The sequence below is a fragment of the Eschrichtius robustus genome, chromosome 10 (genome assembly GCF_028021215.1).
Source record: "Eschrichtius robustus isolate mEscRob2 chromosome 10, mEscRob2.pri, whole genome shotgun sequence".
Lineage (NCBI taxonomy): Eukaryota > Metazoa > Chordata > Mammalia > Artiodactyla > Eschrichtiidae > Eschrichtius > Eschrichtius robustus.
In genome coordinates this window covers 113,628,545-113,655,699 of record NC_090833.1, presented here as the reverse complement: position 1 = coordinate 113,655,699, position 27,155 = coordinate 113,628,545, and the positions used below count along the sequence as shown (strand labels likewise).

The 27,155-nt window shown below is 40.7% G+C and overlaps 2 protein-coding genes across 7 annotated transcripts in view; one reads left to right on the top strand and one right to left on the bottom strand.

The window, feature by feature from the left end:
* The window catches only part of GALNT7 (polypeptide N-acetylgalactosaminyltransferase 7), a 121,106-nt gene extending 113,514 nt beyond the window's left edge, over window positions 1-7,592 (top strand). For 3 of the 4 annotated variants that reach the window (XM_068552751.1, XM_068552750.1, XM_068552748.1), the window contains 3 exons: window positions 145-243; window positions 921-1,049; window positions 5,256-7,589. In XM_068552751.1, the coding sequence (XP_068408852.1) occupies window positions 145-243; window positions 921-1,049; window positions 5,256-5,393 (366 nt within the window). In that variant the 3' untranslated portion in view covers window positions 5,394-7,589. Of the gene's footprint in view, window positions 1-144; window positions 244-920; window positions 1,050-5,255 lie in introns of all 4 variants that reach the window. The other variant, XM_068552749.1, reaches the window with a different exon arrangement.
* Window positions 7,593-14,811: 7,219 nt separating this feature from the next.
* HMGB2 (high mobility group box 2) lies at window positions 14,812-17,294 on the bottom strand. 3 transcript variants are annotated; one of them, XM_068553011.1, is made up of 5 exons: window positions 17,145-17,294; window positions 16,622-16,802; window positions 16,251-16,396; window positions 15,986-16,160; window positions 14,812-15,367 (listed from the first exon to the last, which is right to left on the bottom strand). In XM_068553011.1, exons 2-5 carry the CDS (start codon window positions 16,769-16,771, stop codon window positions 15,206-15,208), a joined length of 633 nt encoding a protein of 210 aa, XP_068409112.1. In that variant the 5' UTR covers window positions 16,772-16,802; window positions 17,145-17,294; the 3' UTR covers window positions 14,812-15,205. The 3 variants fall into 3 exon arrangements, with proteins under 3 accessions (XP_068409112.1, XP_068409113.1, XP_068409114.1); XM_068553012.1 differs by having other exon boundaries at window positions 17,121-17,278; XM_068553013.1 differs by lacking the exon at window positions 17,145-17,294 and having other exon boundaries at window positions 16,622-16,867.
* Window positions 17,295-27,155: the final 9,861 nt, after the last annotated feature.

The following is a 27,155-nucleotide window of genomic DNA, read 5'->3' as shown; positions in this document are numbered from 1 at the left end:
TCAGAGTTGACTGTAGCTCCGAACTCCTCAAGGCCTGACAGGACAGTAGGGACCCGGTTAACTCGAAGCTCTCTGATGCCACGTGAGAGCTTATTAGAGTCTAAACTGTCGCCTTCCCTGTGGTTCTCTGTTCATGTTTTTTAGATCAGAGGCTTTGAAACTGTGTACTGCATTGACAGCATGGGGAAGACAAACGGAGGCTTTGTTGAGCTGGGCCCCTGCCACAGGATGGGCGGGAATCAGGTAAACAGCCGGGCTTTGCGATTAATTCCGTCGGCACTGGAAGCAGCTGGGCTGACCGGGCACGGGGTTTCGCCTGGTTTTCCATTTGGTGACTGTGATTGTTTGGTAAAGTAAAACATTCCGTGAAAAACTGACAGTGCTAAAACGTTTACTTAAATGAGGGGATAAGAGCAGTCCTGGTTTTCATGTAAGCAACCAGAATCTAGAATTTATGTCCAATGTAGCTTAGAATATATTCTTGCATGAGTGTGTAACTATGTAAGCCTAGCTCCCTAACAGTATTATTTGCAGATACTGTTCAGTACCCACATCTTCCCCCGAGTAGGCTGGGCTGCTTTTGCCAGTCATGTATATTTCACTAGTATATTATTCTCTTACTTCCTTATGTGAGTATTTTTGTTGTCTCTGATTTACATTGTGAAACATTTTCAGGTCTGTTTCCACTTTTCTTACATTGTTGGTTCAAATTCATATGTTAATGACCCATTCTGTATCTAAGAGGCTAAAGAACATAATCCTTTAAGAGTTAGAAGGGGTCTTTACTACCATCCAAATGAACAATTCCTGTCTTTGGACTTACAGTTCTGGACATACAGAAACATGGTAGAGAAATAGGATAGTCATTGAGCTGAATTATAGGAGTTAAGTTTCTTTCTCTCTTTCTTTTTATTGAATAGCTTTTCCGAATCAACGAAGCCAATCAACTCATGCAGTATGACCAGTGTTTGACGAAGGGCCCTGATGGATCCAAGATTATGATTACACACTGTAATCTGAATGAATTGAAGGAATGGCAGTACTTCAAGGTAATCTGTGTTTCAGTTCTGAAATACATGCTCTTTCATTTTAATAACACCTACCGTGTGGAATTTAGACGTGTAAACCTTAAAACCTGCATTCACGCTGACTTGCATGTCCGTCTCACTCACTCATTTGTTTTCCTGGGCACTAGTGACTCATTGTTCCACACTGAAGCATCACTTTTATCCTCTGGTGTAGTATCGTCATGGAAGGAGGCCACCTGGAGTCCATGCAGACCCACTGCTAATTTATCAACACAGGAAAACCAGTGTTCCCTGAGGCAGTCATCACCGTTGTTCTAATATCAAAATCCCGTCTTTTTAATCCAAAAGAGTCATTCATTAAAATTACGTACATAATGTGTAAGTATACCTACGTCTGACACGTAGAAAATATGGCGTTTAGTTTTGCATTTTATTTTATTGACTTTTAAAATATTGCTGCCTGTTGTCCAGCAGGTGGGGATAGAGACGAACAAATGACATGTTGGACTCTAGGCCTTCAAAGCTTCTCATCATGGCTGCTTGCTAAATGCAACAGGATACATGTCGCCTGTTGCTTGTTTTAAAGGTCACGCTTAGTTTCTCACTTGACTCCGCGGGAGCAGTTTTTCCGTTTCAGCTGTGAATATTCAGAGTTCTGTGCCAGGTTGAGGATTCCAACATCGTAATGGTTTTCTGAATAATTTTCAAAGTCTAGACTTGGCTAAAATAAATCAATTTATTATGAAACAAAAGGTTGGGGAAGCTGCCCCTGATTGAAAGAACCTGGCAGCCCGGAACCTTCTTTACGCGTCTTGTGTTCGCTGTCATGTCCTCGCTGTCAGCAAACACTTGAACCTTCTTTACGCGTCTTGGGTTCGCTGTCATGTCCTCCCTGTCAGCAAACACTTGTTTGCCACATAGTGATGATGTTATGACCCAGCTGAATATTTCCAGTTACCATTGTGCATAGATAATTACTATGAAGTGGTAAGTATGTGTCAGTTGCTGACATTTTTCTTATAACAAGTTAGGAAGGAGAAGATGAACATGAATCCCAGAGAAGAGAACATTTATTTACACAAAGAAAGATGAATAATAGCAAGGCTAGGGGTGAGTAAGGACAATATTAGTAAACTAGTAAAAGAAGGTTAGCAGATGGCAAAACGACACAAGAAGAAGTGGATAAGAATGGAATGTACATATTTTAGATATTTTAAAGAGCACAGCACTGAATATCCGTTTGTGCGTCAGACGTTACGAAATATTCACTGGGGCCCTTCAAAAAATATCTACAGCCCATCATACTATAATGGCAGAGAAGGAAAGAAATGCAGAAGTAAAAATAAGCAAAATGCCATAGGACAGCAAAAGAGAGATTCATAGGAGGAGCTATTTCTGATGAGTTTCATGGAGGAAGTATCACTGCACCAGGTCTTGAGGTATAAAAAGGCTTTTCATGGATAATAAATGAGAAAACGGGTGAGCAGAGGCGTGGCACCAAAGTGTAGAGAATTCTAGGAACTGCGTTTGGTCTGGTTCCCTAAGTTGTTCTCCATGGGAAAGAGCATGGAACTTTGTTTTGTGGGCTTTAGGGAGTGACTGACATTAGTTAAGGATCACAGTGATAGGAAACAGTGGATACTTTTAGGAAAATAATTCTGGAAATATTGTCAAGTATGGACTGGTGAGCAGGAGACCAGCTCGGTCAGTGGTTCTCACTCTGCCCCGTCTCTGGACCCCCTTTACATCCTTACAAACCACTGACACGCTCCCCAGACAGATTTGTTTTAGAGGTTACAGCTAACGGTATTTCCTAAGTTGGGAATTAAACCTGAGAATTGTTGTATTTATGTATGTATTCACGTAAATGTAACAATCATAACCATATTACATGTTAATATAAATAACACTTTTATAATCCCCCCAAAAGTGAGAAGAGTGGCATTGTTCTGTAGTTTCACGAACGCCTTTAATGTCTGGTGTAATAGATTCTTATTCCGCTTCTGCGTTTAGTTTGATGCGATGTGTTGTTTTAGTTGCGTATTTGAGGAAAATCCGGCCTCACATACACGTGCAGTTGGAAAACGAGGGGTAATTTAATTTAATAGCCTTTTCAGATAATTGAGGCTGTTCTTCTTCAGTGCTACACAAGTGTGTAAGAGGTAGTTTCTTAAAAGCTTTGCAGTGTAGAATCTGGAATCCTATCAGTGAACATTTTGTTCTTTGTTGCATTAAACCCACTGGTCTGTCTTACACCGGAGTGGATCTTTTGTAGCATCACACATTCGCTGCTCATTTGGAAAACATTGGCTCACTAAGTCATGTAGATCTTCCAAATGATGGCACATTTCATCGTACGATGCCAAATAAATCACAAATATAACCACTGATTTCATCAGAAAAGTCTTTAAATCTTGTGCAGCTGTCAAGTTCATGGTAATGGATACAAGTTTTCTAAAACTCGAATTTTTGCTTGAAAACTCAAATTTTATCAGTGGCAACAGATACTGTCAGCTTTATATTGTTGTTTTTTCCTTGAAGTGATGGGCTCACTTTATTTTCTGGAAAATGTCTACCCAGTCCCAAGTTTGCATAATTGTAATCTGCCTGCAGGTTGTCCTTTCAAGTCAGAATGACAACCCACGAGAGAAGGAGCTCGTTCAACCCTCGGGTCCCGACAACTGCTCATGTGCTGTCCACTCTTCCCATACTATCTCATAGGGTCAAGATTTAATAAAACTAATACATGGACACCAGGGGGGGAAAGGGTGGGGGGTGAACTGGGAGATTAGGATTGACAAATATACACCGCTGAGTATGGAGTAGATATCTAGTGAGAGCCGGCCGTATAGCGCAGGGGACTCTACTCGGTGCTCTGTGGTGACCTGGATGGATGGGAGGGAAATCCAGAAGGGAGGGGATATGTGTATACATATGGCTGATTCACTTCGCTGTGCAATAGGAGCTAGCACAACACTGTGAAGCAACTATACCCCAATTAAAAAAATAATAAATATTTTAAAAATTAATTTAAAAAATTAAAAATAGGAGACGATCTACATCCCAGGGCCATTCATTATGAGGATTAAATGAATTAATACACGTAGAGCATCTGGTATGCGTCTACCTGGCATAGAGCAAGTGCTCAATAAATGTTAAACGTTATTATGATTAAAAAAAAAAACCAAACTGGGCTTCCCTGGTGGCGCAGTGGTTGAGAATCTGCCTGCCAATGCAGGGGACACGGGTTCGAGCCCTGGTCTGGGAAGATCCCACATGCCGCGGAGCAACTAGGCCCGTGAGCCACAACTACTGAGCCTGCACATCTGGAGCCTGTGCTCCCAACAAGAGAGGCCGCGATAGTGAGAGGCCCGCGCACCACAATGAAGAGTGGCCCCCGCTTGCCGCAACTAGAGAAAGCCCTCGCACAGAAACGAAGACCCAACACAGCCAAAAATAAATAAATTAATTAAAAAAAACAACAAAAAAAACCTAATACGTTTTTACTGCTTTGTCAAGGGCGTTCTCAAGTGAAACTGGCTTTTTTTTTCTTTTTTAATTGTGAGTGTGCGTCCATGGAGAACATGACTGCGTGATTGATGCTACGGCCCCAGCACGTTCACCCAGCATGGCTTTAGCGCCATCAGTATAAGTGTCCATACGATGAAGAAGGCAGATGGGGCTCTTTGTATTATTATGAAATCATTTCGACCTTACAGACCCAATCTTAGCTAGTCTGACGACCACACTCGGGACAGCCCTGAGCGGTACTGAAGGAACCTCCAGCAGGTGACCAGGGCTCGACCAAGGCAAGGGCAGTGGGGAGGGGAAAGGATGCAAGCCCAAGCCACTGCAGATGTCCGTCCTCAGCCAGCGACTTGGAGGAAGGAAGGAGGGAAATGCAGCCTGAGCTGTGCTGTCCTGAGCACGGGAAAGCTGGTATCGTCATTAGTAGGATAGGAGCTAGAGGAGCAGGTTTGGAGGGGAAGATGATGAATTTAAGTTTGTATGTATTGAATTGGAGGTACCAGCAGTACATCATGACTGAACAATAACAGGATGTAGAAGACTGACGATCAAGAGAAACACAGACTCTGGGGTGTGCCTGGTTCATGCCTGCCCGATTCGCTTGAGTAGTCTTCTTATGAAAGCCAGGCTGTGACTTTGTCTAATGTCAGTGATATCACACATTGCAAATGTAACACTGTGTTTCCCTGTGTTTTCCAGAACCTGCACAGACTGACTCACATTCCTTCCAGAAAGTGCTTGGATCGCTCGGAGGTCCTCCATCAAGTGTTCATCTCCGACTGCGACTCCAGCAAAATGACTCAAAAGTGGGAAATAAATAACATCCATAGTGTTTAGAAGGAATGAAAGAAACCAATAACCTACCTACTGACACGTAAATTTATACAGGACTGAAAACCTCCTGAAACCTGCTGCAACTATTGTACAGCTCCAAACCCAGAGGCTCTTGAGGAGTCTGAGGACATTGATAAACTGTGATTTTACGATAACATTATCATCTGCAGTTACTGTTTACAAAACTGCTTTTACCTTAAACTCTGTAGATGTTTACATCTTTTTTTTGTTTTGTTTTAAGATGATGTTGGTAATCTGTGCATTTAGCTCTGTTTTATTTAGAACAGAGTAAAAAGCATTGTTGTCTTTTTGGGATTACACTCAGGGGTCTGAAAGGCAGTTTGATTGTTTGTTTGTTTTTTTAACACACTTGAAAAAAGGTTGGAGTAACCAGATCGTCATATGTAACTTGGTGATTATCAACCTGTTGTATCTTTATTTAATTTTACATCTTTTTGAAGCACTGCCACAGGTTATTCGCCAAGGTGGCCTTCTTCACAGTCATGCTGCTTTTTTGAAAGGTGAATTTCAACACATTTAGTGCCTCTTTTCATTTCTTGGTATATTTCAAGAGCTTTTGATGCAATTTGTAGGATGTTGATGGAATTGTCACCTGTCTGAGGAATACTTTTACCACTCAGAACTGAATTAATGTGCTACCATTTGCTCTGAAATTGAATGTTGTATTGCTTGAAAAAAGAAATGACAAGATGGAACATCCAAAGCTATTCCGTAGGGTTTGAAGACTGTATGGCATTAACTCCCCTATTTGCTGGCATTCCCAGTGTCCTCTGTCAGTACCAACTCCTAAGGCAGCAGGGGGTCTACTAACTAAAGAAAAATGTCCCCTGACATTGGGGATTGACTTTTCCCCATTCCCTGTCACCATAGAAAACTATAAATAACTAACTCTCAGTTTTGAAACCTTGAAGAGGGGGTAACAAAAACAACAAAACACCACTGTAAACACATCAAAGGTTTGTTCTGACCGAGGTGAGAATTTCCAAACCCTTGTTGGATTAAGCCTTACAAGACTACTGTGTGTTACAACCTAAGCTGTGCAATTTATGAAGCCAAGGGTGAATAGACGTTTCATTTATATCTTCATGAAATTCCCTGCACAGTTTTTAAATTTTAAAAAAGGCTATTTAAAAATATAGTTCATTAACAAATATGAATTCTGTTAGATTATCTGTTAGTTCCCTAGTGTTTCTTATTTTTTTTTTGAAAGCATATTTCTATTAGTATTTTTCCAGTGAAAAGAAGACTTGTTTGAATTTACACATTTATTAAGATAGTACCTACTAGAAGAAAACCAAATACTCCAAGTTGTCAATAGATTTTAATTGCTAAATAGTCTTTTATTACCTACAAGGTTAAATGCTATGTCGAATGCAAAACAAATTTTTTTTAAAATGATGAGGTAGGGAATGGCAAGTAAATTAAGCATTTTTGATCCTGTAATCATATCAATGAAAGGAATTCACAAACTACTACCAGAGGGAAATATATTTAATTAAAGCCTAAAAAAGAAAAGGGAAAAAACCCTACATTTGTTTAAAAAAAAAAGCCTACAGATTTGTTTCTTCCAAGCTTAGCTCTTAACTTCAGAGAGTCAAAGTTCAACATCCTAAACAGAGTTTTATTTATAATTTTTGAATTGCCAATTTGTATTTTGCTACTGATCTCTGATCAACCATTTGAACTTTCATTCATCTCTAGGGATGTTTAAAAAGGAATACATTTATATGATTATATAACTGCAAAATAAATCAACTATAAATAAGAAACTAAGAGAATTGGTACTTTAATTACTTGTGTGTTTGCAAAAAGGCTCCATTTTCTTTGTTGAATAGATTATAACCTTGTTAACTATGCATAGGCCTAAGAAAGGTGGCACATAAACTGTGCATGTAAATTTTAAATGGGTATTTTGTGCAATTCGTTAAGATACTCTATAAAAAATGATTCTATATATTGAAATCAGAAACCTTACCAAACACGAAAACACATCAGAAGCTGCTGCCATAATGACTATTTTCTACTGTAGGCTGCTTTGAAAATAATTCCCATATCCTTGCTTTGTAAGTTGATAATATCACTATGCATTTCTACACATTTTATAAATTTGATTTATGCAGATTTTGATACACTGTATGTTTCTGTAGAAATTGTATAAATATTCAAAATTTTATTAGGGATAAATTTGAGAAGTTTATGTATATCTTAATTCTGGGTTGCTTGTTTTTTAGGTGAGAAAAAAATAAAATACTGTATTTTAATCCATGGGTTTTTTTTAGTACTTGCAATCATTTCTATATCTAAACACCACATGTTTGAAATAATTACTTGATTTTACTGTTTACAAGATACACTAACATAATAGTTAAAATATCATAGACCACAGTTATATGTTGAGTATGTGCTTGAGTGTTGGTTAGAATTCTGCTTAGAATGTGTTTAGAATACTCAGAGCTTACCTATCTAAGAAGGAAACATAAAGGTTTTGCCCCTGGTTGCCTATGTATAGAAAATTTTTAAAAATCACTTACCAGTTACAAAAAACAACCCAGCAACGTATATCTTCCTTGGCAGTGTATTCTACTATATCATTGCCCGTTGAAAGCAAAAATTTAAGTCAAAATTCTTTACAACCTGATAGATCAAGTGAGTAGAAAGAAGGGAAGCCTACCAACATGAAGTGAGAACTGGGCCGTAGGACCCTGTAGCACAACCCACGACATCCCAGGAGAAGGTACGGCTGCCAGCTTTCCAGTGAGGGGCCATGTTGGTCTGGGAAGTTCGGCTGTTGTCGTGGCTTCATGTCTCAGCTGCTGTGCCGAGAAACGTGGAAAAGTGACAGAGCACCAGACTGAAGTGAATGGGGGCTCATTTATCTCCTAAGAGATAGCCTTTCACAGGGATCTGGGAATGTTGCATCATTTCTGGACAAACTGTAATTGGGGAAAAAGAGCCACTTAAAATTCAGTGGAGAACATGACAAGTACCTGACCTGAGCCAGAGGGCTAATAGGCCAGTAATTGGGTATGTGAATATTAACCCATGTGAAAGCACTTTTAGAAGTACCGAGCACTATGAGAATGCATATTATTCATTAGAATCTGTTGCCAAAAAATGGACAAAAGTCAGAATGATTTGGGGGGACCACTGTCCCTGGGAGTAGAGATTAACAGAAGGGCTATTTCTAAACTAAATTCGATAACTGCTTTGCCAATCTCCTTTTTAAGATTTCGAGGACTTCTCCAGCGGTCCAGTGGTTAAGGCTCTGCGCTTCCAACGCAGGGGGCGTGGGTTCGATCCCGGGTTGGGGAACTAAGATCCCACATGCTGTGCGCTGCGACCAAAAATAAAACTTTTTAATTAAAAAAAAAAAAAAAAAGTTTGAAATGCCTGTAACTGTGGTTGGTGGGTTTTGGTTTTGTAAGTGGATCAGGCCTTGGGCCCACGTCTGAGCAGAGGTGGCATAAAGGCGCCTTAATTTTCATAACAGAATGAATGATATTACAATCTGCTCATCTGAATAGTATAGTATGGTGCACTTGTCTGCATTCGAATCCCTGTTCCATTACAAATTACCTGTGTGACCCTGGCAAGTTATTGATGCTTCTCTATGCCTCAGTTTCCCCATTTGTAAAAGGGGGGAAATAATAGTCCTGTTTTATAGGATTTTTATTAGGCTTGTATGGGTTAACATACATGAAGTGCTTAGAATAGTCCCCAGCATATAATCAGGGTAATATAAATGGTAGCTATTGTTACCTGGTTTCAAAGTCTTAAAATCAGCCTTTAATCAGAAGAACTAAGACAGCTACACTGCAGACCCTCTATAAAGGCTATGTGTGTGTGTACCTGTGTTTCATATGTGAGATATCATTACCTCCACTTTCCAAGTGAAGAATTTAAGCTCATAAGTTAAGCATAAACACTGGGGGTGAAATGGTTATCCATAAGAGAGTAATTGTTATCTCTACCTCACACCGCTCATGTGTAGAACGTAGTTTTCAGTGGTCGAATTTATAATTTAATCTTTGGATAGAACTAAGTGCATCTGGAAGAATGTCTAAGATAGAACATTCTTTAAATTATCTTTAAATGAAATTTCTCTTGGGCTTTTGATATGAGCAAATAAACTCCAGCTGTCTTAATGATTAAATGCCCAAAACAAAACTAAAACTTTCAGTAGAAAATAGAGATGAATAGACTTCCTCATCTGGCCATAGCATAGTAATTGTTACTGCCCTAAACAGAATGCTGCTGTCCTAAACAGCTATAAAACTGAACAAAATATATGCAGCAGCTGTTTTCAGGAATTGGGTAACAGGCAAAGCAGACTGTGATAATTTGAGAGAAAGGAAGCACACAGGGTGAACCCTGGTTCAGCATGTCTGTCTGCCTGGAGAAATTTTCCCACCACGGTACAGGAAAGTGGAGCTCAAACCCTGCTGATTTGGCCGAGCTGAAGAGGATGCAGAGACAGCTGGAATTGGCAGGGCAGGTCACTGGAGGGGGCTGCACTTGAAAACCAGGAGACGTGTACAGCAATTTTTATAGCACTGCCATTTATAACAGCAAAAGCTCCAGGAACAACCTAATGACCCATCAACAGGAGAGTGGATCATTTGTGGTATAATCACATGACAGAATGTTACAAGGCAGTGAAGGTGAATGAACTGGTTAAAAACAAGCCAGTAGGGTAGTGTTGAGTGAAAAGGGCAATTCCCAGAAGACTTCATTCAACAAATACATTTTGTAAAATCAAAAGCAACTAAAACGTACAGTAAGTCACGCATTTATATGTGATCAAATATACGTGGATAAAATGTGATTGAATAAGAGGTTAACTTATAGTTACCAGAGAAGAAAGGGAAGAGGGGAGAGACAAATTAGGGGTATGGGATTAACAAACTACTAGACGTAAAAATAGATAAGCAACAAGGATTTACTGTATAGCACAAATTATACCCAATATCTTATAATAACCTATAATGCAGTATGATCTGCAAAAAGACTGAATCACTATGCTATACACCTGAAATTAACACAATACTGTAAATCAACTATAAAAAGAAAAGGTTAAATAACTTGTCCAAATTCCCAAATTTAGTACTGGAGTCAAGGACATAACTCCAGTACTCAGTATCCCCAGAGCCCTGTGGGAGGAATGTCTATTGTACTTTCCACATAATTAGTTTTCCTGTCCACCTAAACTGTTAAGAATCTCAGAAGTGAATCTGGTACTCTTATCATAGCAAATATATTATTAACACATACATATTGTTTTGCATACTTTTAGCTAACATTATTCACTATTTCTTGCCACTAGGATGTCTTAGATGTCTTGTCTCATTTAATGCTCAAAAAAAAAAAAATTCTGATTTTAACACCTGAGGAAACTGAGAGGTTACACACGAGGTCTGATGTTACCAAACTGATAAGAAACAGCCCTATTCAAACTGATCTGATTCCCAGTGTAAGCTCATCAGCTCACTCTTAATTTCTTTCGTAACTTCGTTTTTCCTTTTGTATGTCTGTATTTTATATAGTTTGTTCTTTGTATAAGCCATCTCACCTTTATTGCAAAAATGTAGAGAATCAAAGAATAACACATGAATGTTATGAATTACAATTTTGCTTTCTCTTGCCTACTGCCCTAGGGCACTGTCCTAGTTGACTGCTATGTTTTCCTGAAGAAAGGAGACTGGACCAGCTCTGAAATTTGATGCTACATACTGCTTAAAAGGTTTTTTTTTTTTTTTTTCCTTTTAACGTGACACTAATCGTGCTCCTGAGCCACTATTCTATAGACATGTTAACTCCCAGGATGAGGCTAAGAGAGGTCTGCGCTAAGTCCTGAAGAACAAAGGCTCAGGAGCCCAATATTCCATTAAGATCTCAGAGACAATGTCTATTTTTACCTTTACAACAGGATAAGAAGTTAGCTGAGTTTCCAATCAGGGCGAGAAGGGTTTCTAGACAACTAGGAAAATAATGCTTAGCGGGGAGGCCTGTGCTTAAACTTTTACCAACAGCCCGAACTCAAGTAAATGTTATTAATAATCCTACATTTACCTACACTAATTTATAGAAGTGGCAAACTGGTGACCCTTGACAGAATCTTACCTACAGACATGTTTTCTTTGAGCCTGACATTTGAATTCATTGTCAATATTTACAATTCAGATTTCACATTTTTTAAATATCTAGAATTCTGGTTCCACTTGAAAATTTGGGAGATTTGGGAATCCTAGACCCACACATCCAGCAACAGGACTGAGCTAAACAATGGCTGTCCCCTTTATCCTGGGCATTTAAGTTTACAAATGTTTATAGGACAGCTACTCTTTCTGGCACGAGGTGTACAAAAATGGCTTATTGCTAGAGAAAGATGTTTTATTTTTAAAAGGACTGGATCTTGTGCATCGGCAAAACAGGCCCTTTAGCTTTCTTCTTGCTATTCCCCAAGAAATAAAATCATTACTGCTTTGTAAACATTTTTAGTGGCATACGTAGTAATAGAAAGTCAGCTTTAAGATAATGCTATGTTTGGCTAAGACAAACTTATGGTTTAGTACTTACAGTAAATGATGCTGTTAAAGAGCAAAACACAAAAAGGCATACTGTCCCATATTGAGCAAGTCTGCAAGTTACATAAGGGACCTCAGGATCTTCTAACACAGCTTTTATAGATTAAAAGACCAAAAGTAGTGGCTACCATCCGGAAAGAAATTTGAGGCCCTACTTCAGTTCTTGCACCAAAATAAATTCCAGAAGGATCAAAGATTTAATTAAATAATAATAAAAAGTAAGAAAGCAAAGACAATTTTTATAATCTTTGAGTGGGAAAGGCCTCCCAAGGCCACTAGAGAATACATTTGCCTACATAAAAACAAATCTTTGCATGAAAACAAGCATCATAAAGTCAAAAGACAACATAGAAAAAAATATTTACAATGCATGTCACAAAGGGTCATTTTCCTTATTTCCCACAAGTTACTAATAAGACCAATGAGACAGAAGACCACAGGAAACACTAATGGCTCTTTAACATAAAAATATGCAGAATTCATAATAGGAGGAACCATTTTTTATATAAGAGAATAGCAAAGATTACAAAGTTTGAGAATGATAATGTTGCTGAGATGAGGAAATAGACATTCATTGCTGTGGAGTATACATTAGTAAAACTTCTGAGAGCAATTTTGGCAGGTTTCAGCAAGTTAACAGCACGAGAGCAGGTTCTGGCATATACCAAGTACAGGTTTTAGCTATTATAATTAGCACAATTTTAAATGCACAAACTTAAAGAATTTTTTGAAATCATACAAGGATATTCATGGCAATGTTGTTCTTAAAGCAAAAAAACCACAACCATAACTATCTTTAAGGAACTGGTTAAATTGTGATCTATTCAATGGGCTACTATGCAGATGGCTATTTAAGTGAAATGTGGCAGCTCTGTTGTGCTAAGAGAAGAATCTAAAATGATGAGAATTAAGGGGCAGAACAACATATATAATAAGCTTCCTTTTGTGCAACATTGATATATATGCACATATGACTGTTGTGCTTCAGTCTCTCTTGAAGGGTAAATTATTACATTACTGGAGTTGCCTCCTGGGAGAACCTGGTAGTTGGAAATCAAGGTTGTAAACTACCCACTATATAGCCCTTTTACATTTTATACCATCAAGATATGACTTATTTTTAAAAAGAAAAGGGGGGGCAGGTGGTTTTCATAAACACACCCCCAAGTACTGGCTGGCCTGGGATAGAACCTGATTCTTACCCCTATTTCAGAGCTTTCCAACATAACCACTCCTTGAGGTCATTTAGTCCTGAAAACAAGGGTATTTTAAATTTTGATCCACACTTAGAGAAAATATCAAATATGAGGACTCATCTCAAATGCTGAGATTATGGAACAACCCTTGATTTTAAAAAATGAGTCACTCTTAGACATTTAAACTGTATTTCATTTAAAGGACAGAATGAAAGCAAACACAAAAACTCCCAAAAAGAAAGGTGACAAGGAACCAGATAGGTCTGCTTCATGGGTCTAAGTTATAGATATAGAAATCCTTAAGAAACAGACTCTATTTCAATTTTAAAAACTCCTATTTAATATCTTTTCTATGCGTTAAGTACTGTTGTAAATACTTAACATTCTCATTTAATCATTAAAACACTGCGAAGTAGGTACTGACACCCTACACAGATAGAAATAAGCCCAGAGGTAAAGTCCATAGAGCTAGCATTTGGTAGAGCTGGGGAACTGGGATCCAGACCTAGGCGTGTCTCTAAAACACCTTACCCCCAATTTTTTAGCATTAAGTCACCTAACACCAGGTAATATTTTTTAAATACATAAGCTAGTTTTCATTTTATGATCAGCAAAAGCCCCAAAACAACAACTGTGATATTAATGGAGGGCAATCTCTAAGAGGTCTGAAGATTCTACTTGAGTCCATCTGCTTTGGGAATTATGCTAATACCTTACCTTCCATTTAACAACTTTGGTTAGTATTTCCTGTGTCAGAAATAATTCCAAATATGGCATAAGATAGACAACCAAGGCTCCCATGGTTGGGTAATAAGAATTTTGGCTTCTATTTTTAATACTTGATAGGTAACCAAGATTGTCAGGTTTAACTATGAAACTATCAACAGATAGGTTTCTTCTATAATCTCTTAGACAACAGATGGCTAACTTTCACTAATAACTTGATAACTATTTACAATAGTTATCTAAATTCAAATACAAGCAACTGCTTCCTCAAATGAGCATTTCCCAGTAACTGCTTTCACCTGTAAATAAATATCCTAGTAAAATCTCGCCTAACTACAGTCATGGAAAATCACAACAACCATCTCAAAAGCTTTCTTGGGTTAGTTAACGAGAATTCTAGGCTTAAGACCACACTGATTTTTAAGATTTAACTCAAAATTCACTCTGGTATTCTACCCCAAACTAGATCATTATCAACAGAAAATGTAACCCTGCTCCTATTGTTTTTAAAAGTTTATGTGTTTTTAGGTATGGATTCACCGTATGAGCTCCTCTGCCTCGTATTAAAAAGAAAGTTTCTCTCAAAATAAAATGTCAGCTAAAAAAAAATGGAACAAGTTAGCTAACAAATGAACATAAATGTCAAGAACAAACCTTGCTCATTTTATAAAACTGCATAAATTTTTTAAGTTCACTAAATTCCACTGCTGCTTTTTAAAGAACACTTTGTAAATATGAATAATATGGGCATGTTTGACTTTTAAACAAACGTTATACTGAATCAACCATGTCTGAGAACTATTAGGCAGAAAAACAAAGAAAAGTTGACATGGTTCCAGACCATGACTTTTAAAGCAAAAGCTAATTGAGCATATACGACAAAGACAATAGAAATAATATACATAATTTTATTACAAAAATTTTTTTTTTAAAAAACAGAATGCAACATTCTCATTCTAGAAAACCCAAAATTCACTATCGGTACTAATTTCTATGAGTTTGCTGTGCTACCATACACAAGTCAAGAAGTTAAAGAAACCATTAAATATTCAGAAACATTCAACATCAGAAGCTTTAAAATCTACCTGTATGTAGTAGCCCCTCAAAAAGCTACAACCTGCACTTTTAAAAAAGTATTTTCTCTACAAAGAATCTTATCAGCTATACAAAAATCTGTACAGTTTTTATACTGAAGCTAATATTGAGCTGCACTTGAATTCACATTCTTAGCAGAACCATTGCCTGAGCACACACGCACACTCCACACGCATCATTACAGGATAGCCATTTATTCCTCGTCTTCATCCTCTTCCTCCTCGTCTTCATCTTCTTCCTCCTCTTCCTCTTCCTCCTCATCTTCTGGTTCATTCTTCTTCTTGGAACCTGTTGGCCTGCCAGGGCCCTTCTTTCCCGCTTCACTCTTGCCCTTGGCACGGTATGCGGCAATATCCTGAAATATTGTCAAAAACATAAAATCGTCATCCGGTGTCATTACTCAACCATGAAAACCACGAAGTTGTAAACAATCTAAGATTATTGGCCAATAACCCTGATGCCCGTCTAAAACTTGGTTTCGAGATCATTTGTTCCCTCCAGGCCTTAGAAAGCTAATGATGTAAAATGATGGGGGTGTTATCAGGTTGATGTCTGCCAGTACTTTCGCTACCGTTATCTGTTAGCGGCACAGAGCCTGTCCCCTGACTTCACCTTTTAGATACACCTACGAAAAACATTTAGCCCTCCATCCTTCTCAACTAAGAGATGCATTTTACCCCAAATACATCTGAATGCAGCAACCTCCCAGGGCTACAAACACCGGCTGCCGTCCAAAGAAAGGAGGTGCCAATTAGCTTATACTCCTTCCGCGTCCAACTCTCATTAGACCCTTTCAAAGCAAAGCTGACAACCATTAACACAGAACCGCGGAAGGTTCCCCACTTGCTTAGTCGGGGAAAACTGACTACAGCTTCTACCTATTAACATACAGCTTCTACCTGCGGCTAACACGCTCATTTAGAAACCGTCTACCAGATTTCAACCTTGCCTCCAGAAAATTCAGACAACACACCTTTTCGTATTTCTCCTTTAGCTTAGCTGCTTTCTGTTCATACGGTTGTTTGTCTTTGGCTGACTGCTCAGACCACATTTCACCCAATTTTTTGGCAGTATCGCCAATGGATAAGCCAGGGTGTTCGCTCTTGATCTTTGGGCGATGTTCGGAGCAAAACAGGAAGAAGGCAGATCTGAAAGGAAGGAACAGAGCTATTATGACCTGAATGAAAAACCATGCGGGCAATTCAGCTGACTGAAAAAAACAAAACAAAAAAACTTACGGAGGCCTTTTAGGCGCATTGGGATCCTTTTTCTTTCCCTTCTTGTCACCTTTGGGAGGAACGTAATTCTTCATCTCCCTGTCATAGCGAGCTTTGTCACTTTTTGCCATATCTTCAAACTTGGATTTTTCCTTGGCAGACATGGTCTGTGGGCATGAAAGCAGCAGTGAAAATGCAACACTGTAAACCGACATCCAGCCCCGAAAAGGCAGGGTTCTCTTCAGGGCCACATTTGCCTCCGTCGTCTTAAAATACACCGGCACCCCGAAGTCCTGTGCCTCAGACTCTGAATAAACACACTGGGGCCAGTCGGCGGCGGAGGCAAGTTCAAAGTCACAGCCACCTGCCCGCGTGAGGACCCTCGCGCTCACCTTCCATCTCTCGGAACATTTCTTGGAGAACTCGGCGAAGTTGACCGAGGAGTCGGGGTGTTTCTTCTTGTGCTCCTCCCGGCAGGTCTGCACGAAGAAGGCGTACGAGGACATCTTGCCCCTCGGCTTGTTGGGGTCGCCCTTCCCCATGATGCTGCTGCGGCGGCGGCGGCGCGTCCACCTGGCGGGAGAGCGCGGCGGGCGCTGGCGGGCGGGGCGCCTTCCCGCCCAAAAGCCGCCGCCCCCCACCCCCCGGGCCCGCCGCCCCCGCCCGGCCCTTCCTGACAGGAAAGCCCCCGGCTTCCACGCCGCGAGCCCTGCTCCGAGCTGCCGCCTCGGGCCCCGCGTTCGAAACACTCCCGAGACGGGCCCGGCCGAGCTTCCCGCCTCCGCAGGCCGGCCCGCCCGGCCCGCACCCGGATCCCGCCCGCGGGGCGAGCCCCGAGAGCCGCAGGCGCCCGGGCCGGCCGTGAGGGAAGGGGGCCGGCCGGCCACGCACCCCAGGCCCGGAGCCGGCTCTTGCCTGGCGGTAGCTTTTCCTCAGAGTACCGCGCAGCGGCCGGGTCCGACCGCGACGCTGCTAAACGCGGCTCCGGCGTGAACTGGTATGTGGCTAACGCAATCCTCCGTCTCTTGTTTTGCAGACTTCTCCGCGCCACGGCAACTTGACGAGCCGGGCCACAGGCCACACCCCCCACCGCTCCGATTGGCCCTGGGGATTATTCAAACTCGGAGAGGCCCCGCCCCCTCGCCACGGCGGCTTCCGAATGGCCGGTGTGCCGCCAGGCTCGTCCCCCCGGCCGCAGCCTAGCAGGTTCGGTGGGTCGCCCGGGTAGTTAACTCCTAGACCCGTTAGAACCGGTCAGGAGAGGAATGTGCTGCTCGATCCTGATTGGCGGCCGGAAGAGGGTTTGAAAAATGGCGGGCCTAGCGCTGACTGGCTGGGGCGGGCGGCGGGGGGCGCGGTTGGCCCGTGGAGAAGCCCCGCCAGATTTAAAAATACCGTGTCGCGAGTCCGCGGGCTGGTCTCCGGGGCCGACGGCGCTCTGTTTGCGGGCGCTGAGGGGGAAGAAGCGGCTCGCCCCGCCGACCCCGACGGCGGACCAGGTCCTGTTTGTCCCCCGCCCCAGCGCGGCCCACAGCCCCGGCTCCCGGAGCGGTGGTCGCCGCCCCGTCCGGAGAATAACAAATACGGAGGCTGAGGAGCCTGCGCTGCGGCCGACGGCCGGCGCCGCCGGGTGTCGCTGAGGCTGGGGTAGGACCCGAGGAAGATAGGTGGCGGGGACCGGGGAGGGGCGGAGGGAGCCATTCCCGTCCCCATGGGGGTACCGCACGCCCGCGAAGCAGGGCGCCTTCCGCCCACGGAGTCCCCGAGGGGCCACTCCTCCCTCCCCCTTTGTCCCGGCGTCAAATCCCGGGGTAAACAGCCACCCGCGGGCGGCGGGGCGGGGCGGCCGACGTCTTCCCGGTCCCGCCCCTGCATCCGGGCTCCGATCCCGGGCCGAGGTCCCGGGGCCGGGCCCACACCCCATCCTCCACCCCTCAGTCCCTCCACCTGAGCGCTGCGACGCCCCTCCCCCCCCGAGGCCAGCCCGCTGTCACCGCAGTGGTCACTGTCTGGTCCCCGCAACGCGATCGTTTTTAAAACCTTTTCCCTATCAAAGATTCCCTTCGAGACTCGCGTGAAAGCTCCGCACCCCCCGTTGCATTTATGCGCCAAACTGCGCTCCGCGGCGTTTCCAGGCTCCTCCGAGCCCAGGTTAAGAATCTTGGCTTTAGTGTCTGGTGAGAGCGCAGCCGAGCGACCTTAGCTTACTGCTTCCAGGCGTCACCAGCCGCCTTTCCCGGGGTAGGAGGACGTTGACTGACATCTTATGCTATTTCTGTGTTGTGTTTAGTTTTGAGGGTTATTTTTTCCTCTTGGCCCATATGTTAACAGTGACAGTTGGTTTCAACAGATTTTAAATATTCTTGCTTTTCTCAGTAAGTTCGCTGGCATTTGTTAGACTGTGTGCTCCTATTTGGTTTGGATACGGTGATCATACTCGCTAGAACCTCAGTTCCAGCAGCTATTTTTCTAGATTTACTAATTAAAAACTAGGTTTTTGCAAACGGAAATGGATGTTAGTTGCACAATATTGTGCATGTCCTCAATACCACTGAATTTTAAAATAAACTTGAAAAGTAAGGCATCAGTGATCTGTTCATTGCTATTTGAATAATGTATGATTTGTTTTTTCCATTTGGATTTTTGTGTGCTTTTATAGCACGGTTGTAACTGTGATCTTATTTGAGAATAGGGTCATTGCAGATGTAATTAGTTAAGATGAGGTCATACTGGAGCTGGGTAGGCCCCTAATCTAATATGGTCGGTGTCCTTGTTAAAAGGGTTTGTTTGGCCATAGAGACAAGCATGGAGGTAAGATGATGTGAAAAGACACAGGGAGAAGATGGCCATCTACAAGCTAAGGAGAAGGGCCTGGAATAGATTTTTCCCGTACAACCATCAGGAGGAGCCAACCCCACTGACACCAATTTCCATTCTTTATTCCATCACAGCAGAGAACAGGAAAACATTTCTATATTTAATCTGCATTTACCCTCCATGCCAAGACTCCACTCTGCTGTACTTCCTGACCTAAAAGTAACATTGAGATGCACAGTGAAGTCATAAATGAAATAAGGCTTAAGTGAGATCTAGACAGTGGTTGGTTATAGAACAACTTTTTTTTTTTTTTTAATGGAAACTATATACAGAATCTGGTGGCACACACAAAAAAATCTAATCCCACAGGTTGTTCAGAAAAAATGGATTAAATATACAAGAGGCCTAGTTCGCTATTATGAATTACTTGGTATATTCATTATGTCATGACTAATATGACTTTATCAGAAAACTGAAATGTCCTATGAAGAGGTAGTACTAAAGGTGTTTCTCATTGTGCCACTAATCCTGTTACGGTTCTAAATGGGAAAATAAGATTGTATTTCTAAAGAAAAAAAAAAAAAGGTTGTACTCAACTTTAAAGCCATTTCTTTTCAGAAACATATCAATTTCATATATTCTAAAACTAATTTTCCAAATTTATTTTTATTAGAATACTGCATCTTCCTAAAAGATGATAAAGGGGAAAGGGTTTATGTTTCTCATAAAAAATGTGTAAATTTAAATCCAACAAGGGCTGTGATTTTGAACAGTACACTACACTTAACATTTCTAGACTTTTGATTGACAAACTGTAAAATGACATTTGGGGGATAATCTCTAAGTTTTATGATTCTATAATTCTGCGAATATGTGATCATAATGTGAGGAAATATTTGAATTTTAGCAGTTGTTAGGTGGTGAAGAGATTATAATTAAAATTTAAAAGATAAATAATTTGTTTCCAGGAAATCCTTTGGTTATAAGTACCAATAAGTGTGAGCCCAGCTACTTCAAAACAGTATTTGATGAAGTAAGAGTTCTATAGCTACTCAAATGTAATAAACTATATAGAACAAACTTTAGATTACACACTATTGCTCAGTCATCTTCGTCTTCTAGTAAAATGATCTTACCAGGGTTTTTCCCCCTAGGTGATACCAATATATCACTTTATTTGCCGAACTTTGCCTGAGTTCAGCATCTCACCAACTGTAACAGCATAGATATTTAGCAATAAATTAATTATGAGCTAAGATCGAAGTTGTTTCCAAAGTAGGTCCCCTATCCTATAAGTATAAATAGCTCTTCTGTAGATAAACTGGAATTTATCTATAGCAATGTCAACCTGGCAGGACTGTGTAGAAATAATCTGGGTTGTGCTACCTATTGAAATTCATATCATTTATCCAGTCAGTTATCCTAAAAATTTGTATTTTCATAATCATCAAATCATACTGGAAAACCATGAGGGGAAGAAAATATATACATTTTTTGTAACCTCCCCTCATACACACAAAGCAGTAAATGATAAGTTCTCAATAATTATTGATTGATTAACTCATATAGTTAGTCAAAATTAAGTACACTTTCCGTACGGTAAGTTGCATATAAAATTATTATTGTTCTCTCAAGGTGCATAGTTAGTGTAAAAAACGGAAAGCCGTTAATTGCTCTGCACACATATTAGTTTCTGAAAGATGAATCTTACATTGGAGTTTAATATTTTCAAGTTGTTTTGAAAGGCAGAGGAGAAGGAAAAGCATACTCAAGTGTCATCACATGGGCACAGCCATTTGTGAGTAGACCACTGGTTCTGAGGCCTAACTGTTAAGAGTCACATTAGTGATGCAGCTCAACAGTAAAAATTTTTTTTTTAATAATTCATTTTATTTTAAATTTATTTATTTATTTTTTATTTATTTTTGGCTGTGTTGGGTCTTCGTTTCTGTGAGAGGGCTTTCTCTAGTTGTGGCAAGCGGGGACCACTCTTCATCGCGGTGCGCGGGCCTCTCACCATCGCGGCCTCTCTTGTTGCGGAGCACAGGCTCCAGACGCGCAGGCTCAGTAATTGTGGCTCACGGGTCCAGTTGCTCCGCGGCATGTGGGATCCTCCCAGACCAGGGCTCGAACCCGTGTCCCCTGCATTAGCAGGCAGATTCTCAACCACTGCGCCACCAGGGAAGCCCAACAGTAAATTTTTGAAGAAATGAAAATGCAGGTAAAGAAAAAACAAAAGCCTCTCGTTCTGCTGCTGGCATTTTCAACAAAAAACGATAAGAAAACGAAGGTATTTTGTTTTTCTTCAAAAAAAACCCCACAACTATTATTTTTGTGAATCAGTGTGAACTAAATGTCCACCGAAAGAGCAGAAATGAATCTTTGATAGTCTTTCAGGGCTAAGGAGACAGAGACCACCAAGACCTAAAGCAAAAGCGCATGTGACAATGTCTAAGGATCAGGAATGAGCCAGATGTGAACTGAGTCTTACTAAGACTTCACAACACAGCCTGGATACATACAGCTCAGTCCCTCATTGGATTGAGATAATCAGTCCCTTATCCTTCTACCTATTAGAGGGGTTGGTTCTGCCCTACAGAGAGGAAAGGTCAAATCCTCTCTAGTAGAAGAGGTCATCTGGAGCAAATCATAATAAAAAATGTGAAAACTAAAGACAGAAAACATCTTAGGAACCAGAGGAAAAAGACAGTAAATTTTAAAAAGCAACAATAAGCCTGAATGCTGACTCTTCAACAGAACTATGAAATCCAGAAGACCATAGAAGGACATCCTTAAATTACTAAAGAAAAAAACCAAACTGCTAACCTCAAGTTCTATATCCAGGGAAAAAGCTTTCAAGAATTAAGGCAAAATAAAGATGTTTTCAGACAAGAAAAAGCTGAGAATTCATTCCCTCAGTCCTGCTTAAGGAAAATGATCCTAAATCCTCAGGAGGAGAAAAAGAACACAGGCAAGGGTAATTATGTAAATTATTTGTTTAAAACAGAATAATAATGTCTTGGGCGTTTTTATAACATGTAGAAGTAGATAGGAGAAATAAATGGAGTTAAATTGTAAGCATCTTTTATTGTTCAGAAAATGATAAAAGTAATCATTTGTATTAAGCTGTAATATGCCTAGCATGATGTACATACTTTGATTGGGGTCCTAGTTACACAGGTATGTGTAATATATACACTTATATACGTACACATGTAGGTATGTGCATGTGCAAAAATTCATCCTCCTGTATGTAGGATACCAGGTCTTGAATAAGTCTATGCTTAAAAAGCCAATGACTAGTGGCTACTAAGCATATGAAAATATGTTTAACATCATTAATCATTAGGAAAATGCAAATTAAACCCGCAGTAAGATATCATCTCACACCCACTGGGATGGCTATAATCAAAAAGAAAATAGCAAGTGTTGGTGAAGATGTGGAAAAATTGGAACACTCATGCATCACTGATGGGAATATAAAATAGTACAGTCACTATGGAAAACAGTTTGGCAGTTTCTCAAGATTTAAACATATTTACCCAGCAATTCCAGTCCTAGGATCTATCCAAGGTAAAGGAAAACCTATGTCCACAAAAATAACTTGTATATGAATGTTTATAGCAGCCTTACTTGTAATAGCCCAAAGCTAGAAACAATCCCAATGTCCACTAACTGATGAATAAATAAACAAAAATGTGGTGTATCCATACACTGGAATACTATTCATCAGTAAAAAAGACTCAAGGGGGAAAAGGGACAAACACTGATAAAAGCTATAACATAGATGAACCCTTAAAAACATTATGCTAAGTCAAGCAAGACACAAAAGACAACATATTGTATGATTCCATCTATATGAAATTTCTAGAAAAGGCAAATATATGTATAGACACAGAAAGCTAAAGAGAGATGCCCTAGGGCTGGAGGTGGGAGCCCAGCTGACAGCACAGAGGCACAACAGAACTTTTTTCAGATGATGGAAATGTTCTGGAACTGGCTTGTGGTGATGGTTGCACAACTGTATAGATTAACTGAAAATCACTGAACTGTACACTTATAATGGGTAAGTTTGTGATATGTAAAATATGCCTCAGTAAAGCTTTTTTTTTTTTTTTTTAAGGCCAATGACTTATTTTTCTGCTTGCAGAGTACTGAATCCAAAATAGTCAAGAACAATTTAAACTTTAACAATAAGAGCTGCAGAATACAGTATGAAAATAGAGGCATCATTTGAGAGGGAGCGAATACTACTCTTCTATTTTAGGAAACAGTAGTTAGAGTCAGCAGCTATTGAATTGTATAATAGCATTGTTAATTTGGCCCATATTTAGCTGAATATCTATTGCTTTCATACAGGAGGAAAATAATTCTGTTGTAATTTTTTTTGAAAATATTTTTTTGTCTACTTTTTTGTAGGTGTTTCCAGTTAAAGTAAATTTGTGATATATTAATACTGTGCTGACCTTATATCTAACCAATGACAGTTTTAAGTTTGGTGATGACTAAAAATTGTAAATTCTGGTGTAAATACTCATAAGGGTGAAATGTTTACAACTTTGCCCCCTAAATAATTTTGATTCTATGCTTAGTAGTTTGATGGTATTTAAAAATATGTTTGCAAACAATATGAGGTTTTTCAGATGTACTTTAAAAAATATCCATCTAAATTCAAAGTCTAGAATTCTAATTAGACTAAAACAATGCACTTATGCAGAGTTGAAGATTGGACTAATTAGCAAGGAAGAAAGAGTATTTACTCTGTGCCTAGTAGGACAAGCTGAAAGTTAAAAGGACAATAAAAATTGAATTGATCTTACTTTGTGGAAAACTGTCATTCTAGGAATTTCTGTAACCAGTTCTCTGGACAATGATCCCACCTTTGTACAGACACAGCAGTACTCTGTCTATTCAGTAACCTCTAAGCCTGTCTCATTCCCACATTTTTTTGTGTTCTTTTTTGAGAGGGGGGTGGCAGGGTGAGGGTTGGTCTGAAGGATCTTGGGAATGGAGTGAATGTAACATAGAATCTGCGTCTGCTCTCCCTGCTGAGTAGGAAATCAAAAGAAAGTCTATTCTCAAAAATCAAAAACAGAAGTCAGTGAGGTAACTCCACACAAAGGTGAAATACTCTTAATGTGGATAAGATTTAACCAAAAGAATCAGTATTTCTCGATCTTTTCTCCTGCACAAGATCCCTGGCATCTTACTTTCATGAGTCTGGATTCATTTTCAGGTTCTAACGCCAATCTTCCAGTGCCAGTGCTGCTTCCCAACCTGCACACCCCTCTCACCACTGCAGCTTCCTGAAACACAGTCGCTTCATAAAAACCTTAAACCTGCACGCCTCCAAAATGTCTGTATTATGTCTAAAGCAAGTGAGAGAAGAAGACACTGTAAAAACACACGTGCTGATTTATGACACAAGAGATGAGCCAAGGAGAAGACAGAAGGCACAGGAAGGTGATTGTGACAAGCAGTAATGATAAGGGCGGATCGTGGGCCAGGTTGCACAAAGTGGTAGCTGTATACTGAGGGACATTAGGTTTTATAAAATTTATGGCTAATGCCATATGTATTTAACAATAGAATGTGATACACGATACCATTTATTTAACAAACATAGTGTATGCTGTGTGCCAGCCACTGTTCTAAGAGCTCTAAAAATATCTAATCCTCCTAAAGCCAACGAGATAGAAATACTAGTGTTATCTTCACTTTTACAGAGGAAGTCACTAAGGCAAAGAGAATTAGTTACTTGCCTGAGGTCACAGTATCAGCCAGTATCCAGTCAGGAAAAGAAAAGCCACTTAGGGTATTTCAGAAGGAATGTTATTACGTCTATTTTTGACGGAATCCCTACAGAAGGACTGGAGGAGCAAAAGGGAGAGAGTGTCGCTCTTCAGAGGTTACCGGGATCAAAGCCAGCATCCCTGCCCTCGGGACGCGAAACAGAAAGCAGTGTCATCCAAAACCCACAAATGTGTGCTTCTGAGGTTTTTGGAACTTAACTGTTGGCGTTACTGGAACTATCTCTGCTAGCTGCTTTGCAGGAAGCCAGCAGCCTTCGGGGACCCCTGTTCCTGGAGCCATCATAGAGGAGCACGGTGCTGCCGAGGCTGCTGGAGCCCGAAGACAGGAGGAGTGCCTTCCACCCTCCTCCTGCCCACTGATCTGTCAGCAGAACCGAACTGGCGACCTCCTGGCAAGTGAGTCTGGGACATGTCCTTTAGGGTTCCAGAGCCCTTTAGGGTTCCAGAATCCAGAGGAGAGAGTAGAGAGAGAAAGGAACTGAGAGACAACAGACAACCTGCACAGTCAAACAACTGGCAAGTGGCCAAGCTTGAATCTCAAGCAGTCTGGTTCCCGAGTCCGTGCTCTCAACTACTGCGTTGTGCTATGGCACTAGGATGTACTGTAACAAGAGCATTTCATACATTTTAAATTAACATCTGATCATAAATGTCAATTAGCAGCAAAGAAATTGTAGGACTTGTATACATTAAATATTCCACAAATATTTAGCAAGTTCCTACTTTGTGCCAGGCGCTGTTCTACTAGAAATACATTGAAAGGGAGGGGAAAAAGAGAACAGAAAAGAGGGAAGAGAGCTCCTTTCTCCCTATTTCAGATTGAACAAAATTCTCTGGGAAAGATTCCAGCTGGCTTGGCTTGAATCATGGGCCCACCCACTGGACCAAGCACTTTAGCTGCTGGGTGGGTATTGGGGAAATAACCTAGTGGAAATGCCCTTTATAATCCTGAGACAAGGATTTGAGTGCAGGTAGTTTATCTGGAGGAGTCAGGAAACACCAGTAGGAGGTGGGGAAGTGAGACAAAGAAGGGAAGGCGGTAAATAAAGGGCGCCTTATTAAGCCAGCTACCATTGGTAATGCCTGGAGCATAATCCCACGGGAAAACTGGGAAATGGTATGAAACACATGCCTCAAGGCTACCTACCTGAGGGGCAAGAGAGCTGGGGTATCTGTACAACAGACCCTGTCAGTCATTAGGTGAGAGCTGCTGAGATGAGAGCCTGATAATTCCCTGCACTTCCGAATTGCCCTGACCCCAGGGACAGGGCTGCCTTCCAGTCTTGGGAGAAAGCCCTCGGGCAAAGATACAGATACCGATGGCAGGAAAGCAGCCTGAGGAATTGAAGTGGTGAAGGCCAGAGAGTTACCTGCGAGGATCTGAAGGGTCTGCTGCACTTAATTTCTTCATCAGATAAAAATTTCCTCTACACAGAGTTGTTATGATTTCAAAGGAAATAATGCCTGGAAAGAGTTTTATGAAGTAGAAAGTCTAATACAAACAATTATTGTTTGGAAGTTTCTTGAAGGTAAGGAATGTGTATCATGTTTTGTATCTCTCCTAGGACCTTGCACAGTGCTGTATATATGTCATAGGCTCAAATATTCACCCAGTGAATTTGTCAATTTAATTAATAACTACATATTCCTTTTAGGTTTACAAAAGGTGGACTTATTTTTAAACTGTCATTAAGATCAATAACTCATTTCTGCTAACTTCTGAAAGAATTTTTCATGTTTCAGGAGTTTTAAGTAACGTGGTCTTGTTCTAGTCCTTCTGTTATTGTTCTTAAATCTAGACAGTGGTAGATAACTCTATTAATCACCTACCCAATAACCATTCTCCTGTTCCTTCTTATATTAAAAAATACCTTGATTATAATAAATAGGGTATTCATAGATTGTTGCTGGTTCAAGTCAATCATGAGAATGCTACTCTGAACAGCATGGGGGAAAGTCAGGAAAATCACAGGTACCGACCCTGACACTGATGAACTCCTGAGGCATCACCAGTCTTCTATTACTTCAGAAAAATAAATGCCCAACAATATTGTTAAGCAGGTATTCTGTTTTATGCAGCCAGTGATTCATAACTTTTTAAATAACTTTTTTCCCCTCTTTTTGCATAGCAATCCCAGGACAAGTCATTTTATTTCTGGAGTAAATTATTTAAGATAGTAACTTATCAGGACACACAGATGAGCAGTAAGCGGTTAGACACACTAGTCGTAATCCTTCTGCGTTCCCCTCTGACTAAGGCAAGCTCACAGGATTCCCCATAGCTCTCTTCCTGTGC